Source organism: Tympanuchus pallidicinctus, unplaced genomic scaffold (genome assembly GCF_026119805.1).
Source record: "Tympanuchus pallidicinctus isolate F22 unplaced genomic scaffold, pur_lepc_1.0 scaffold3, whole genome shotgun sequence".
In the NCBI taxonomy this organism is placed as follows: Eukaryota; Metazoa; Chordata; class Aves; order Galliformes; family Phasianidae; genus Tympanuchus; species Tympanuchus pallidicinctus.
Window position 1 is genome coordinate 101,594,003 of NW_026294747.1, and position 14,202 is coordinate 101,608,204.

General features: G+C 35.7%; 1 protein-coding gene across 6 annotated transcripts in view; it reads right to left on the reverse strand.

Moving 5' to 3' along the window:
- Positions 1-11,677, reverse strand: part of ULK4 (unc-51 like kinase 4) — a 212,399-nt gene extending 200,722 nt beyond the window's left edge. For 3 of the 6 annotated variants that reach the window (XM_052694280.1, XM_052694281.1, XM_052694279.1), the window contains exons 1-9: positions 11,440-11,677; positions 9,569-9,766; positions 8,382-8,481; positions 6,052-6,191; positions 4,967-5,129; positions 2,640-2,741; positions 1,758-1,841; positions 786-861; positions 108-197 (exon numbers count right to left, since the gene is read on the reverse strand). In XM_052694280.1, coding sequence (XP_052550240.1) covers positions 108-197; positions 786-861; positions 1,758-1,841; positions 2,640-2,741; positions 4,967-5,129; positions 6,052-6,191; positions 8,382-8,481; positions 9,569-9,706 — 893 coding nt within the window. In that variant the 5' untranslated portion in view covers positions 9,707-9,766; positions 11,440-11,677. The remainder of the gene's footprint in view (positions 1-107; positions 198-785; positions 862-1,757; positions 1,842-2,639; positions 2,742-4,966; positions 5,130-6,051; positions 6,192-8,381; positions 8,482-9,568; positions 9,767-11,439) is intronic. The other 3 variants (XM_052694278.1, XM_052694277.1, XR_008209227.1) reach the window with 2 other exon arrangements.
- Between the last annotated feature and the right edge of the window lie 2,525 nt (positions 11,678-14,202).

Here is a 14,202-nt window from a genome sequence, read left to right on the forward strand (position 1 = left end):
AATTCAAAGACTGAAAAATTCACAGAAAAATATTTTAAATCTGTACTATTGATTTATTTATTTGTTCATATGTACCACAGAAAGACATCTGCTAAAACATGAAGTACCTTGAGCCCTGGCTGTCTGAAGAATCGCCGTCACAATGGCTAAGGGAGTCTTTCCAGAATGGATGTTGCAATATGTCTGTCCAGTTGAGCCTTTTGAGAAGCAATAGGCAAACTGAAAAAGCAGTGGCAAAGTACAGCTACAAAAGCTTATCAGGCTACGTTCTGAATCCAGTGGTGCTATGAAGCAACTATTACTGACTATTATTGTTCTTAGTTGGTATTTGGTGAACAAATAAGTTATCTTATAGAGGAAATGTTTTGCCTAAAATTGAAATGGATCATTCACACAACACAGAGAGGTGAGATTAAAGATTAAGTACACAGTTTAACCAGTCCCATTATTTACATTACTCTATAAATAATTATGTTATACAAAAATGTAAGTGTAACATCTATAAATTAAAGTCTTATAAAAGATATGCCCATTGCTCTGGAAAACTGAAGCCATCCAATTTGAAAAGCTAACATCCTGTTAAACAGTTACCTATTTAACACCACATACAAAAGAAGAAAACTATGCAGAATTAATATTTTGATTAAATAAAGTTTGCATGAGAAAATGCACTATGTCTTCTTTTACGAAGGAGAAAATTAATTACTTTTTCATTGTCACCAGATAGTATCATAGTTATTATTTTTTTCCAGATGTGAAAAAGGCAATGCAAACAACCAGTTTACCTCTTCTGAGGATCCTTTTGAAGCAATCCATCAAGTAAGCTAATGAACTCTGCAGAAGGTTTCTGAAAAGCAGAACCTGAAAATAGAAGGACTTAAAAAGATAAGAACTGGACAACAGAATCAACTGTGACAGTAAGTAAATCAAATCATTATCTGAATCAAAACATTAAAGCAGTTTTATTTAACACCAATTTCATCTTAAAAAAAATAATAATAATAATAATGCATAAAAAATACTAAATATAAAGTCTTGTATTAAAATGATCTTCAAAGAGATGATAAAAATCAATACTTGGTCAAGCTAATCCAGAACAATAATATACATTTATTATTATATTCCTATATATTCACAAATTCATATTTTTTTATATTTCATATAAAAATATGAACCTTCCCATTATCATATAACTATTAGATGAAAATAAAGTAGAGTTGAAAATTGTGCTAATTGAAATTTACCCTGGCTGTGGTAGTTTTAAGAGGACTATTATTGCATCCTATTACACAAGAGGTTTCCAGAATTCTCAGTTAACTGAGAAAGACTACTTCTGAGAGCTCAAAATCATGCAATACAATCCATCTATTTGCTTCAAAAATAAAGTTTCCCTTAAAATTGAAACAAGTAATAGTTGTAACTCAATAGGTCACGTTTCTGCTGTATCAGTATGAATTGAAATTAGAAACTAACGAGGTGTCTCCATGAATACCACCGATGCATTGAATGACAAAGTTCAAAAATTCCATCTCAGAATGTATTTTTAATCCTTAACACTAAATGATACACATGTTTTATCAACAGAGATATAAGCATTCATCACTAATGGAAGATGTTCATAGCAAAGGAACGGCAAAGGTAACATTCGCTTTGGACAGCAAAACAATTCCTGCAATCAGCCTCAGAATAAACACTGCAAAGCAAAACTTTGTTACTATTGATTCAATTTGACACATTTAACAAGAGAAGAACGTTACCCTTGGGCCTCAGTGGCAGTGGATCTTCATGTAAAATCTTTTCAATTAATTCTGAAAAGTTCTCTGAGAAGAATGGTGGTCTTCCTAAAATAAATGGAAGTTTATTTTTTCAGTTATGTAAATTTCAAAATGGCTGTCAGGTGCAATTATATACAATGAGCTCATTTTCCTAAGGAAATATTCAAAGCAATAAGCATCCTTGATTTGAATTTAAAGGTTCACTTAAAAATAAGTCCTTGGATTATATTCTACTGCGAACCGCCAAAGAGACCAAGGACAGAACATGTTCTAAAGACAGCTTGAGGTAGGCCATCATGAATGCTCTGAAAGAATCCATAATGACATAGCAGCTGGAGAAGGGAAGAGCAGAGTATGCCAATCCGACAGATCTGTGTATTGTCTAAGACTTCAGACTACTGCACTGTAATTCTTTTGCATTGAAAATTTCCTTCCAGCTGCAGGCAATGCTAACTTTATCTGCAGGAAAGCCAATGACTAGTTTTAAACTAGTTAAATTTTTCTCCCTTCGAAGTCAAATTAATGCATCCAGAGTTTAATACTGAGGAGATTAAGAACATTACGTTGTCCAAACAAGCACTGCTACATTTTCAAATCATAGTATTTGAGGGATTTGGGTTGGTTAATACCATTACACTTGGAATTCAGGTGGAAGTATAATTTAGCAGTATTACTTCAGCTGATTGCTTGACAAGTTGTTTTTCTTAAGCATATTTAATGTATTCTTCAAGAAATTTTTATTACCTCTCTTAAATATATCTTTCTCTCTTTTTACTTCCTTAAAAAATAAACAAGAATTTAAATTGGGATCACAAAGTAGGTTTTCGTTATCACAGATATCAAAGAAATACACAAACTTACAACCTGAGAACATTTCATAAAGTAAACATCCTAAGGACCACAGATCACTGGACTTGGAGAAATCTTCTCCCTTTATTACTTCTGGAGCTGTGTATAATGGAGAGCCTACAAAATACCATACAAATACACTCAATTGAACATCAGTCCTGTAGAACACCTGAAACTTAATCTCTAACTCACTGAAGCATAGGAATCCTCACTTAAAGGTATGAAACATGAGATACCAAATGGAATTTGAAAAGAATATTTTCCTCCTTTTTTTATTGAATTATGTAGGATTGCAGAAGCCATTTTCTTGTTAACTTCACTTCCATTTGCGCTTATACTTCTCTAACATGATTAATGCAAGTTGTTTTTTTTTTTTAATTTAATTTATCTTGACAGCCAAGCCAACTGAGTATGTTAAACCAATATAAATCTCATGTGATTAATAAAAATTATTAGGCTACATCAGGTTTTACATTTATTAAAAAGAGAGCTATCCTGAGACTTTAACTCACGTGAAATTAGAAAACTGTTACAATAAACAAGATCCATAAATTAGATCACTGATCTAGTTGTGCCTATCCTAAATACTACTAGTTTATCCAAAACCTCTCTAAAAATTACAAAATCTCAGCAAAAACGTAAATTCCATAATCCTTTAAGAAGCTTATTTTGGATTTTGCTATCCATTTTATTTATTTTAAGTGACAACAGGTTATTAAATATACATTTTACAAAAAAAGAAAGAAAAAAAAGAAAAAGCTGATTTAGATGGTAACAGGAAAGAGATTACATTTACATTTCTTTCTGGAAAAAAAAAAACACCACATCCTGTTCTTGGCCTTCATAATTGCAGTAGGTGCTAAAGTACTAAGAAAGCTCTTTGTTCCCATAACACATTGCCAAGATTTCCATTGTTCCAGATGACAGCAACTGCAATGATGCCTCATTATCAGAGAAACAGAGGTCTCTGAGATGCTCCAAGACACAAACTATTGAAAGATTCTGAAAAGTAAAGCCAAAATTCCAAAGCTTTCTTATTTGATGAAAATGTAGCACAGCAGTTGTAGCCCATTGGATTTGCATGGATTTTTCTGCTGAAATTGAAGCACACTAACAGCTTCTTCATGCTTCAAAAATAAACAATCTTTCTTATGTAAACGGTACTGAAACAACTAATCATCATTCTGGAAATTACACAGACCACTTGAAGCAAAAAGTATGGTGAAAATCTTGTGTCAAAAACCACAAAATCCATTCTCTAAACTATTGTTAAATGGATACAAAATATCTAATCAAAGTAGAAGCAATTCAGTATCATACTTACTGAACTGTGTATACATTTAATATAAATTTAATGGAAATTAGCCCTAGACCCTAGAGAGACCATCTGCAGCACATACTGTTTTTATATTTGATAAGTAGTAAAATTATAATTTTGTCAATTAGGAAAATCAGTTAAGATTCAGCATTTCTGAAGCTTCAGTGATTTTCTTATTTTTATAGTTCTACTACTTATACTTAATTGGTAATATGTGAAATGCATCAAGGACCAAAGGTATTTCACAGATTTTATTTTTTTTTCTTACATCCACATCAGTTATCATTAAAAAGCTAATTACTTAAGCCCCCTTAGCAAACCCAAATGAAGAATTAGCATTTTCAATTCACTAACCACTTTGAGCAGTTTCAGATCACATCCATATATGATATTTGCTCAGGATAGAAAGGCAGTTTGTGCATTAGATAGTATGAAATGCCAACTGCAAAAAGCAATTCAAAATAATCCAGTTATGTGGAAATCTTACATACTACAGTATTTTTATAATTGCCTACATATAAGTTTCAAATCAAAAATAACATGAAGTCTATTTAGAATAAGACAGAAAGGTAAGCAACTGTTAATCTATCAAAAATTCCATGACAAAAGTACATTTTTCCAGTGCTTATACTGTCATAGAATCATGACTATATATTCCTAAACAGTTTCTATTCTTCTTCCTCACTTGCAGGTGTTGTTCCCTCTGTATCTTACAATCCATCTTAACAATTTTCCTTAACAGCAAAATTTTCGTTCTGAGCCTACCTGGGAAAAAGAAAATTCCCTACATGGAGAATACGCAAAATCTACTCAAAGAAAACTTGCATATCACACAAAGAGGCCATTATTTACAGATGCTGACATAGCAGAATTATTCTGTTTCTCTAAGAATTTAGTAAGCCACATCAGAATTTTGATCAACTGCCTTCTTCGAGTCTTCTCTCAAAAATCATGCATAACAACAGTCTTTTCCCACTTTCATTCTGTCCGTTTAGCTTAATTTTAGCTGGTAAAAATATCCTACCTCGAAGTCTGTTTTTCAGGTGTCTTTGTGCAGTGCTTTCAACAACATCTCTTCCTGTTTCTTCAGACCCAACTAAAGCAAAAAATTCCTCCAAGTTTTCTCCATCTGCTTTAGCCAAGCAAAAGTTACTGAACTTCAAAGTGCCAGGCCCTTCCAGCAGAATCTAGAGGAATAAACATAATCCAGCATAGCAGATATTAACACCAGTGACTGCATTAATTTCCAGTACAAACTATATTAAATCACAATAATTTAATCATTTAAGTAAATAGAGATGATCACTATTATATCTAAAAGCACTGAGAAGTTTAAGTCAAAACAAATCACGTTTTTTCTCATAACCAAAAAAAAAAAATCACGTAAGGTCACAACACAACATTAATGGTTTCATTCACATTTTTGTTGGCTCATCATTACGCTGATACAAATGATGATGGATGATGCTACTGTAGAAAAGAAAGTAAAAATGTGTTTAAAGTAAAAGGATAGTAAAAGGAACATTCATTCATTTTAGGCAAACAAAAGTGATTTTTTTTTTTTTTTTAATTTTATGCTGGACAAAAAGCTTCATGATTTTGATAATGATAAGTTCTTCCTATGTAGTCAGTGATTTCCTAATTACAATCTTTATAATCCCCGCAAAACTGTCTGGAAAAAAAATCACTCATTTGGTTAGATATGGGCTGGGGGGGGGGGGGGCTGGGAGAGGGGCAGGGGAGGATCTTACTTTTTCACTCTGTATTCTGTGTTCAAAAGAGTACTTTACAGTCTTTACTTTTTTTTTTTTTTTAACACATTCTTCTTCAGAAAAATACAGAGGCATTTCCATTATGCTTTACTTATATATTCACTTCTATTTATTGCTCTTTTACCCACAAATAACAGAAACCAAGCATGAATGCACAAGTCCTACAGAAAACTCAGGCAACTCGACCTCTTACAAATCAAGATCAACAATAGAATTACTGTTAAGCAACTGGCTTCCAGTATTAGGTAATTCTCTCAAAAACAGTATAATATGAATAAAATGTTGATTGCATACAAAGTAATACGTGATATCCATTATAAGTAATACTTCTTGTTACCTTTCCAGGTGTCAGCTCACAAAAGATAATCCCAAGGTTATGAATGTGGTGTAAACCGGTAATCAAATCTACACCAAATTCTCTCACTACATCTTCAGGTAGATGTTCATCTTGAGCAATAACTGATTCTAGTGAACCACCTGAAATATGTGTACATGTGGTCAGCAAAGGAATTACTTGCATGGCATTTGCTTTACATGCACAATGACATGACGAAAGTCTTCCAAAACTATCAAGTAAAAAATCATTACTCATACACATTAAAAATATGAAAATGTATAGAAAAAAAATCTGAGATTGTGATATAAACTTTCACTACAATTAAATTGAGGGCATGACTTTTAAAAACACTTTCATATTGATTTATTTTACAAAGGAAGCAGAAAGGAAAACATGAAACTCATACTGTCACAACGCAATAGCAACCCAGTGGGTTTATTCAGATCCTTCCGCATGAGACGAAGCAGTACCAAGATCAGGCTATCAATGTCTGTGAACAAGCAGCACAACTAATGATGTGGAATTTCCCACTGAATTCACAGACAATAAAAATAGTAAAATCCCAGGATCCCAGGGTCCATGGAAAAGGATAATAAATATTTTATTTCAAACTACATAATATTTTCCTGAGCTTTTCTTTTCCCCTTTGCTTACTGATTGACTTCAGAGAATACTGAGATGTTCAGGTTCATCACTATTCTCCAAATTACTCAATGATGTTGAATCTTACAGTTGCTCTCAGTCTTTACGTTGCTTATAAAAAACAGTCTTACCTTTAGAACCAGCCTCAGAATATATGACTTAGTAAAGAATTTTCCAACATTTTAACACTTTTATAATGTATTTTAGATGGCTATACAGATATACCAGGAAAAATTTATAATGAAAAGTGTTGCTCTACAAAATTAGTATGAAATTCAACTCTCATCCTATTCACAAGTACATTTGCTGCTAAGAATGCCTTGAAACTAACTGCTGTGAACACAGCATTTCCAAGTGCACAATGGCACAAGTACAATTTGAGGCAGGTCAGACAGAAGCTTTATTAACTATGACCACAGTGAGAGAACATTCAGGCAGCTTTTTATCCCTCTACTGTCCTGCTTTATGCCAAGTGATTGCAGAGACCCAACTCCTATGGTGTTTCAAAGAAAAGAGAAGTGAGGAAAAGGTCACATAGTTGTTAAAAAAGCCAGGCATCCACCCTTGGGAGAGATGAACTCCACTCAACCATTCACAGGCAAACAAGTACAAGTACCCATGTCTGGGAGAGAGGGACTCCATAAGTTGCTTGCTAACTGCCATTGTTTACACTGTGGAGAGATGGCTCTTGGATGGCCTGTAGCAGTAGGACATCCAGTGTTATCCTGGGTCAGAACTGGGGATTCTGACAATTCTTCACAATCCCAGATTGCTAGCTTTTATTTGAAATTAATGTATTTTTAGTTAGGATAAACTTCTTAGTCAGTCCACTCTCGGGTCTCTAAGAACTTTATTCCCATGCTGCAATATTGCAAGATACACAAAAAATTGCTTTAACTGTTCTTAACAATAGGCTGCCTGCCTAATAAATTACATACATGTCAATTTGTTAGACTAGGCAAATAGACAAGGCCTAACTTTAATTCTAATAATTAAAGAAAGAATGACCAGATTATTTTTCAGGTCTTATAGCTTCTCCAATAATTCTAAGTAGGAAAAAAAAAAAAAAAGAAAAAAAAAAAAAAGCAATTTGTAATATTGGCTCTTACTATGAAACAACTCTATGTATCAAAACACTAAAATGCCTCACTTGCACAATCACCTTCAATCACCTTTCCTTTCCACATGGAGGAAAGCATGCTTACTATCATCTGCTTAAAACATACAGTCATAATTGGATAAAGCATTAAAAGACTTCTTTAGAAGATTGATGTTAATCTACCAAAACTCCATTAATTACTTAATACAGTTTTGGGTTCTCAGTGTTCCCAAATTAATGTCTTAACATAAATCTTTGCTTAAAAAAATTTTAGATAACTACACTCCAATTACTCACAATTTGTTTTTAAGCTCCCCTAGCTATGAGAAGCTAACATTATGTCACCTAAATTAGTATTTCACATACATTGTGAACTAGAAGAGAAATATGAGTTCAGTGGACGTCTAAAAATGTTTTAAAACCCAACATTTTTAATCATACATACATACGTACAACCTGATTACTAATTTAACTTTTCTTGAAGACTGAAAGAAGTATTTTTTGTGAGAAACATTTATTATTAAAAAAATATTACAAATATCTGTACTATATATATATTTATTTATTTTTGTCCATCTGAGCTTTTTACCTGTGCATAACTCCATTACAAGCCAGAGGTGGTTGCTTGTTTCATACCATTCATGAAATGTCACTATGTTCTTGTGTCTGATTTCATGAGTCAGACGAACCTAAAACAAAGTTCTTAACATTATTAATGGGAAAAAAATATCTTTATATATATGGATTGGAGGAGAATTGGAGACAACACAGCTTTATGCTGGATCATCTACTCATTCCTGTGCCTAGTCCACTACACTTAATAGTTAAAAATTAATCTCCAATTCAAATTAATTTTACGTGTAAGTTGATAAAAGAAAACTTTCCTCTTAGCCCTTGGCCTACTGAACTTTTTCCAGCAATATGAGAAAGTTTCCCAACCAATGAAACAGAGATATTACTGATTTATAAGCACTGTTTAACTCTTTTGCATCTCTACTAACAGACTGTAAATGAGAATTTGGAGTCAAACTTGGAGATCTACTTTCTTATTCAGTGAGAACACAATTGTGAGAAAATATGGTAAATAAGGAGAAATAAAGAGTTTTCCCCCCTTAGTCTTATCAAGCAGAAGCAATCACTCAGGGTCTCTGAAAGTCTCTATTTCTACCACACCTAGCCTCATATCTACAGAAATCTCTAAATCCTATCAGAGCCATGTGTGAGGTACTTTCTGAGAGGAATATGCTTTGAAGCAGAAAAAGATTTGAGTGGAGAAGATTTATGAGGCACAAAAACAATGAGAGGGAATGTTAAACAAAATGTGTCAACTGGAAAAATGAAATATTTGAAATGTTTAACTGTACCAGTATTCATTTCTTATCCAGAAAGCAAATGTTTAAAACTTTGCCAACCTTTTGCAAACAAAAATTTATCTATTTAAAATACTGTTCTTTCATAAAAAGTAATTTTTTCTTAGTAAGAAGGAAATTATTATTTACTGGAATGCACTACTAGGACTGGATTTACATAACTCAGAAAAATAAAGTCAACCACTACACAAACACTTATTTTTATAAAAGGTACGTTAACATATCATAGAACCAGTAAGCCTGTAAAACTGAGATTATGCATACGATTTAAACAAGAACACTGCCAGGTGATAGAAATAAACATTTCAGCATTCAGCGTTTTTCTTTCTGCAGCAAGGATTTATTTATTTATTTATTTATTTAAGTTTGATCTTTTCCCAAACTTAGCAGGAAAAGTCTTACTTACCCAGTTTGTTATTTCAGCTCTTTTGCATTTATCAGTGCAAAGAATGGCAACAAAATTAATTGTCCCCTTTCTTCTTCCTTTATAAACGATGGTCTTGTTTCCTCTTCCTATCTCTTCATAAAGAATGAAGTTCTCCATACTTAAGGATGCTTTACTGGTAAGGGATTGGAAACATGGTATTTTCTTAGTCAGATAAACCTTTAAAGGAAGAAGGGAGAGAGAGGAAGCAATCAAATTTAAAAATCATTAATGTATCACATTTACTCTCCCAATTCTTAAAAAATAGGAATTATGTTTCATCTTGCTGGAAGGATCTAAGTACTTCAAAGATCACCTTGGGAAATGAGAACAAAATTTTGAATGGGTAACTAGAAAATAGTTGAAAAGCTCTTCACACATTCCACAAGTTACAGGTGAACCAGTAACTACAGATTCTAAATATTTTATCTGTAAATAAAAATCGTGCTACCAAACTAAAAATTTTAAGTTCTACATAAAAATGCTGGATACAGGAAATTATTCTAAACTGAAATCCTTACCAAGTAAAGCTGCCATTTCTGCTTAAGGGCACACCAGGCAGATTTCCTCTGCAACTTTTTACCCTGTAATTTAAGCCTGATAAATAACTGATCTAATCAGCATAACTAGAAAAAGAAAGAAAAAGAATCCCACAGGGATTAGCATTCCTAACAACACTAAGATGCCTGTAGCTTTACCAGTTATAGGAGTTAGCATTAGAAATTTTTTTCACGGATGGAAACAATCCATTTTGACTCCCCAGCTGTGGGAGTCAGAGTTCCACAAGAAAATTTTAGTTTATCTTATAACTACCATTTTTTGTCTCAATAATTTTATTATTGAATTATTATTAAATTGTTATTATTATTATATTTTATATTAAATATTACATTATATATATTATATATTATATATATTATTATATTATACTAATAATATATATTATATTATATTATACTAATATTATATTAATATAATATAATATTATATTATATTAATTATTATTAAATGGTTTAATTTACATAGTGAAACAAGTTAAACCTTTGCCATTTGTTACAAATGTTCCAAAATCAGAATATATTGCTACCTAGTACACAACCAGCACCTTATAGTAAGTTCTTCCAGTTCCAAACCAACTCCACATTCAGTGCCCAGTTCTTCCAACTAACAGCTGAAATATTGCACAGCCATTTGGAGTTGCTTGTTCTCATCTTAACACCAAATTCTTTCATTTGGTTTGTGGACTGTTGTTTTCCTTTCAACAAGACCAGTTCTCAATATAGTTACCTGACAACTACAGAAAAAAAACCAGAGGATAGTACAGCAACGAGGATAGAGAGGGAGGCTGCTTAAACTGTGCTGATTACAAGCCACAAACTCAATTTCACTACCTTTCTTGAGACACAAAGCTCAAACGACAAACTAAATGCCAGATGAGACCAGAGAATTCCCAAATCTTTAGACAGAACATTTTGTGAAACACTCCTGCAACACATACACCTACACCCCAATAAACACACCAACAAATGCCAAACGTAAATTAACCTGATTTTGCCTCACAGTAAGCAAAGAGGCAGGCATAGCCAGCATAACAAGAAGGAACATCTTTTTCCTCCGGTTAACTGTGAAAACAGATGGTCAATTATGCAATGATCAGTTTGCCAAACAAGGCACAAAGACAGGAGCGGATGTGGGTCTACTTTCCTGTCACTGAAGTATCCCTTATGTTCTTCTCGAGAGCTTGAACAAAGACCGGAAAAAGTAACATCTTCCTCTGCTTCAACAGGTGCCAGAGCAGCAGATTGTCACCTCACTGCTCACCCCCGTGACCACTACCTCTAGACAGGCTGTACCTGCAGATAAAGTCTCAACCGGCAGCTCTGCGAGAGGCTACCGGGAAGAGAGCAGCCGTCCCCACCGGCAGGCCTTCAGCCGGGGTACCGAGCGGGGATATGGCACAGCGGGCCGCCGCGATCACACCTGGGCGCTGCGGGCCCGGCGGCAGTGGGAAGACAGGCAGCTACTGCACGACTGCGAGGCGACAACGGCCGTGACCGCAAGAAGGAAGCCGCCATCAACTGAACCCGGTGAGAGCGCCGCACGTGGGGGGACGTAGATGTGTCCCGACGGGGAACCGAGCGCCACGCACCTAAAAGAAAGAGTCAGAAGGAGAAGAATCAGCACAGCACACGGAGTGACTCGGGAAGATGGTTTTTATTTTTCTTATTCGATAAGGGAAGCGCCGCAGAGCGCCACGAAGGCCTGCCGTCTCTCCCCCGCGCAGCACTCCGGTGGTCGCCGCCGTGACCCCGTCTCCAGGAGACAGGGCCGGACGCCGAGGCCGCTATTGGGCCGCAGCGGGTCCACGCGGGGAGTGAAGGAGGCGCCGCCCGGTTGCCAGGCAACCTCCAGGCCCGCCCTAACGGTGGGGGGCTGCGGCGGCTCGAGCCGTTATTCGGCGCGCGCCTCTGGAAGGGCGATCCGCCATTACGGCGTTGAAAGCGCTCCGTTCCAGAGTGGGCGCTGCCGTCACGGGAATCGCCCAGCGGATGGATTCGCTCTTACGACAAAACTTAGCCCTTAAAATGTCCGTTACCTCCTAACATTGTTAAGCCCATAAGTCCATTTCCACGTGGTTTCATAAAAGAAAAGATACAGCGTCGTTGTCAGGAAGGGTTTTGTGTTTGTAGGCTGGATGATGGTGGACTTGGGACTTCATACGGGAAAGGCTTCAGTGTGAATGTAACCTCACCCCTAACACTGCTAAAATAGAAGTCAAAGACCACCCTACTAGGCAGAGATCCTTTAGGATGGCAGCAGAGCTGAGCGCTGTGTGCCAGCTGGGCTTCATCCTTCCAGCAGCAGAGCTGTAGGCGCAAAGGAAAACCTGAAGGAAATCAAGCATCGTTCACAGAATCACACAATCAGAGAGACCTCTGGAGACCTTCAAGTACATCCCACTGCTACAGGAGGTCCCTACAGTGGGCTGTACAGAAAAGCATTTAGTACAGTTCTGAATATCTCCAGAGAAGGAGACTCCACGAGCTCTCTGGGCAGCCTGTTCAGTGCTATGCCTGCCTCATGGTAAAGAAGTTCTTCCTGTGTCCCAGATTGCGCCCACTGCCCCTTGTACTGTCACTGGGCAGTGCTGAAAAGAGTCTGGCCCCATCCACTTGATTCCCACCCATTAGATACTTACAAGCATTGATAAGATTCCTCCTCAGTCTTCTCCAGACTGAACAGTCCCAGGTCTCTCAAGCTTTTTCCTCATAAGGAAGTTGCTCCAGGCCCCAGCTCACCAATACTTTTGTCACTGTTCAGCTTTTCATGGGTTTGGTAGGGAGTCCACAAATTGGTGTGAGGTCAGTGCTGAATACAGACAAGATTTTTGCCATTCTGTTGAAATTACTGAGCTGGCAAGTGCTGAAAAATACTGTGTGCAACAAAATTGCTCATTTCTCAGTAATCTCAGATCCTGTCCCATTTTGCAGCATGATTTCAGCAAGTTGACTACCAACAAAGCCACAGCTTTGAAACTGTCCAGTTCTTTTTTTAATATAAATTAGTAGAAATAAAGTGAATATATAAATAGAAGCCACCTAGTTTCCTTTAGTTGACACAATGAAAGTAAGCTTTGAAGAGGGATTTATTTAGATTTTTGAAAGCTGTATACACTGTCTTTAGCATTGATGAAGGTGACCGATATAGATTAGAAGGAGCAGAACATTAGCTCAAGCACATAACCAGTTCCAACAGCAGTGTGATGCAGTCTTAATTGAATTGCCCCTGCCTAACAGGACATAATAGCAATCAAGTTACTGCCTTTCCTTTAAAAAATCTAATATTTTGTCCTGTACACAACTTTCTGCTAAATTAATCCAGGTTGGAACTGGGTTTTTATGTAAGGGAGATAATTCTGTCATTTTTTGAGAATGAGGAAGTATGAACTTTAACAGTCTTTTGAAATCTTTGTGTAACAGTGGCCATAGCAATACTGAGCACAGAGAAACACAAACAAAATGCTTTAACAACAAGGCAGAGATTCATAAAGACCATTTAATTTGAAAGTCCATAATGAAGAATGTTCAGCACAATTAAAAGCAGACTAAGAGGACTTGTTGATTCATACCTCCCATTTTTCCAGTTCCTCTTAGCTAGAATCTATTTATTTTTATTGTGTGTGTGTGTGTTACTGATAAACACTTCATTACACATTTGTATCTTTCTCATCATCCAGATGCATCATTTCAGAATACTCCAGGTTGGGATTTCTTCTCTTTGTTAAAAGAATCCCTTTGGTTTAAGAATTAGGAGTTATCCCTTCAAAAATGTCGCATGCTTCCTGTATAAGAATTATCTTGAATAATTAACCTATATACAAGTATAAATCAGAGCTGTAATTCTGCAACACTTACCATTGGCCCTTTTCCTACTCTTTTCATCTGTTACTGTTTCCACTGCTGGTTACTGAACATGACTTCAAGCACTGTACTCAGCTGCAGTAAACTTTTCTGTGGGAATATTTTCAGTATTGAGGAATGGAATGCTAAATATTCTCTTTGCCGTTTACAGCATTTTAAAACTCTCTGCAAACTCTATAGCAAACTCAGCTTTGC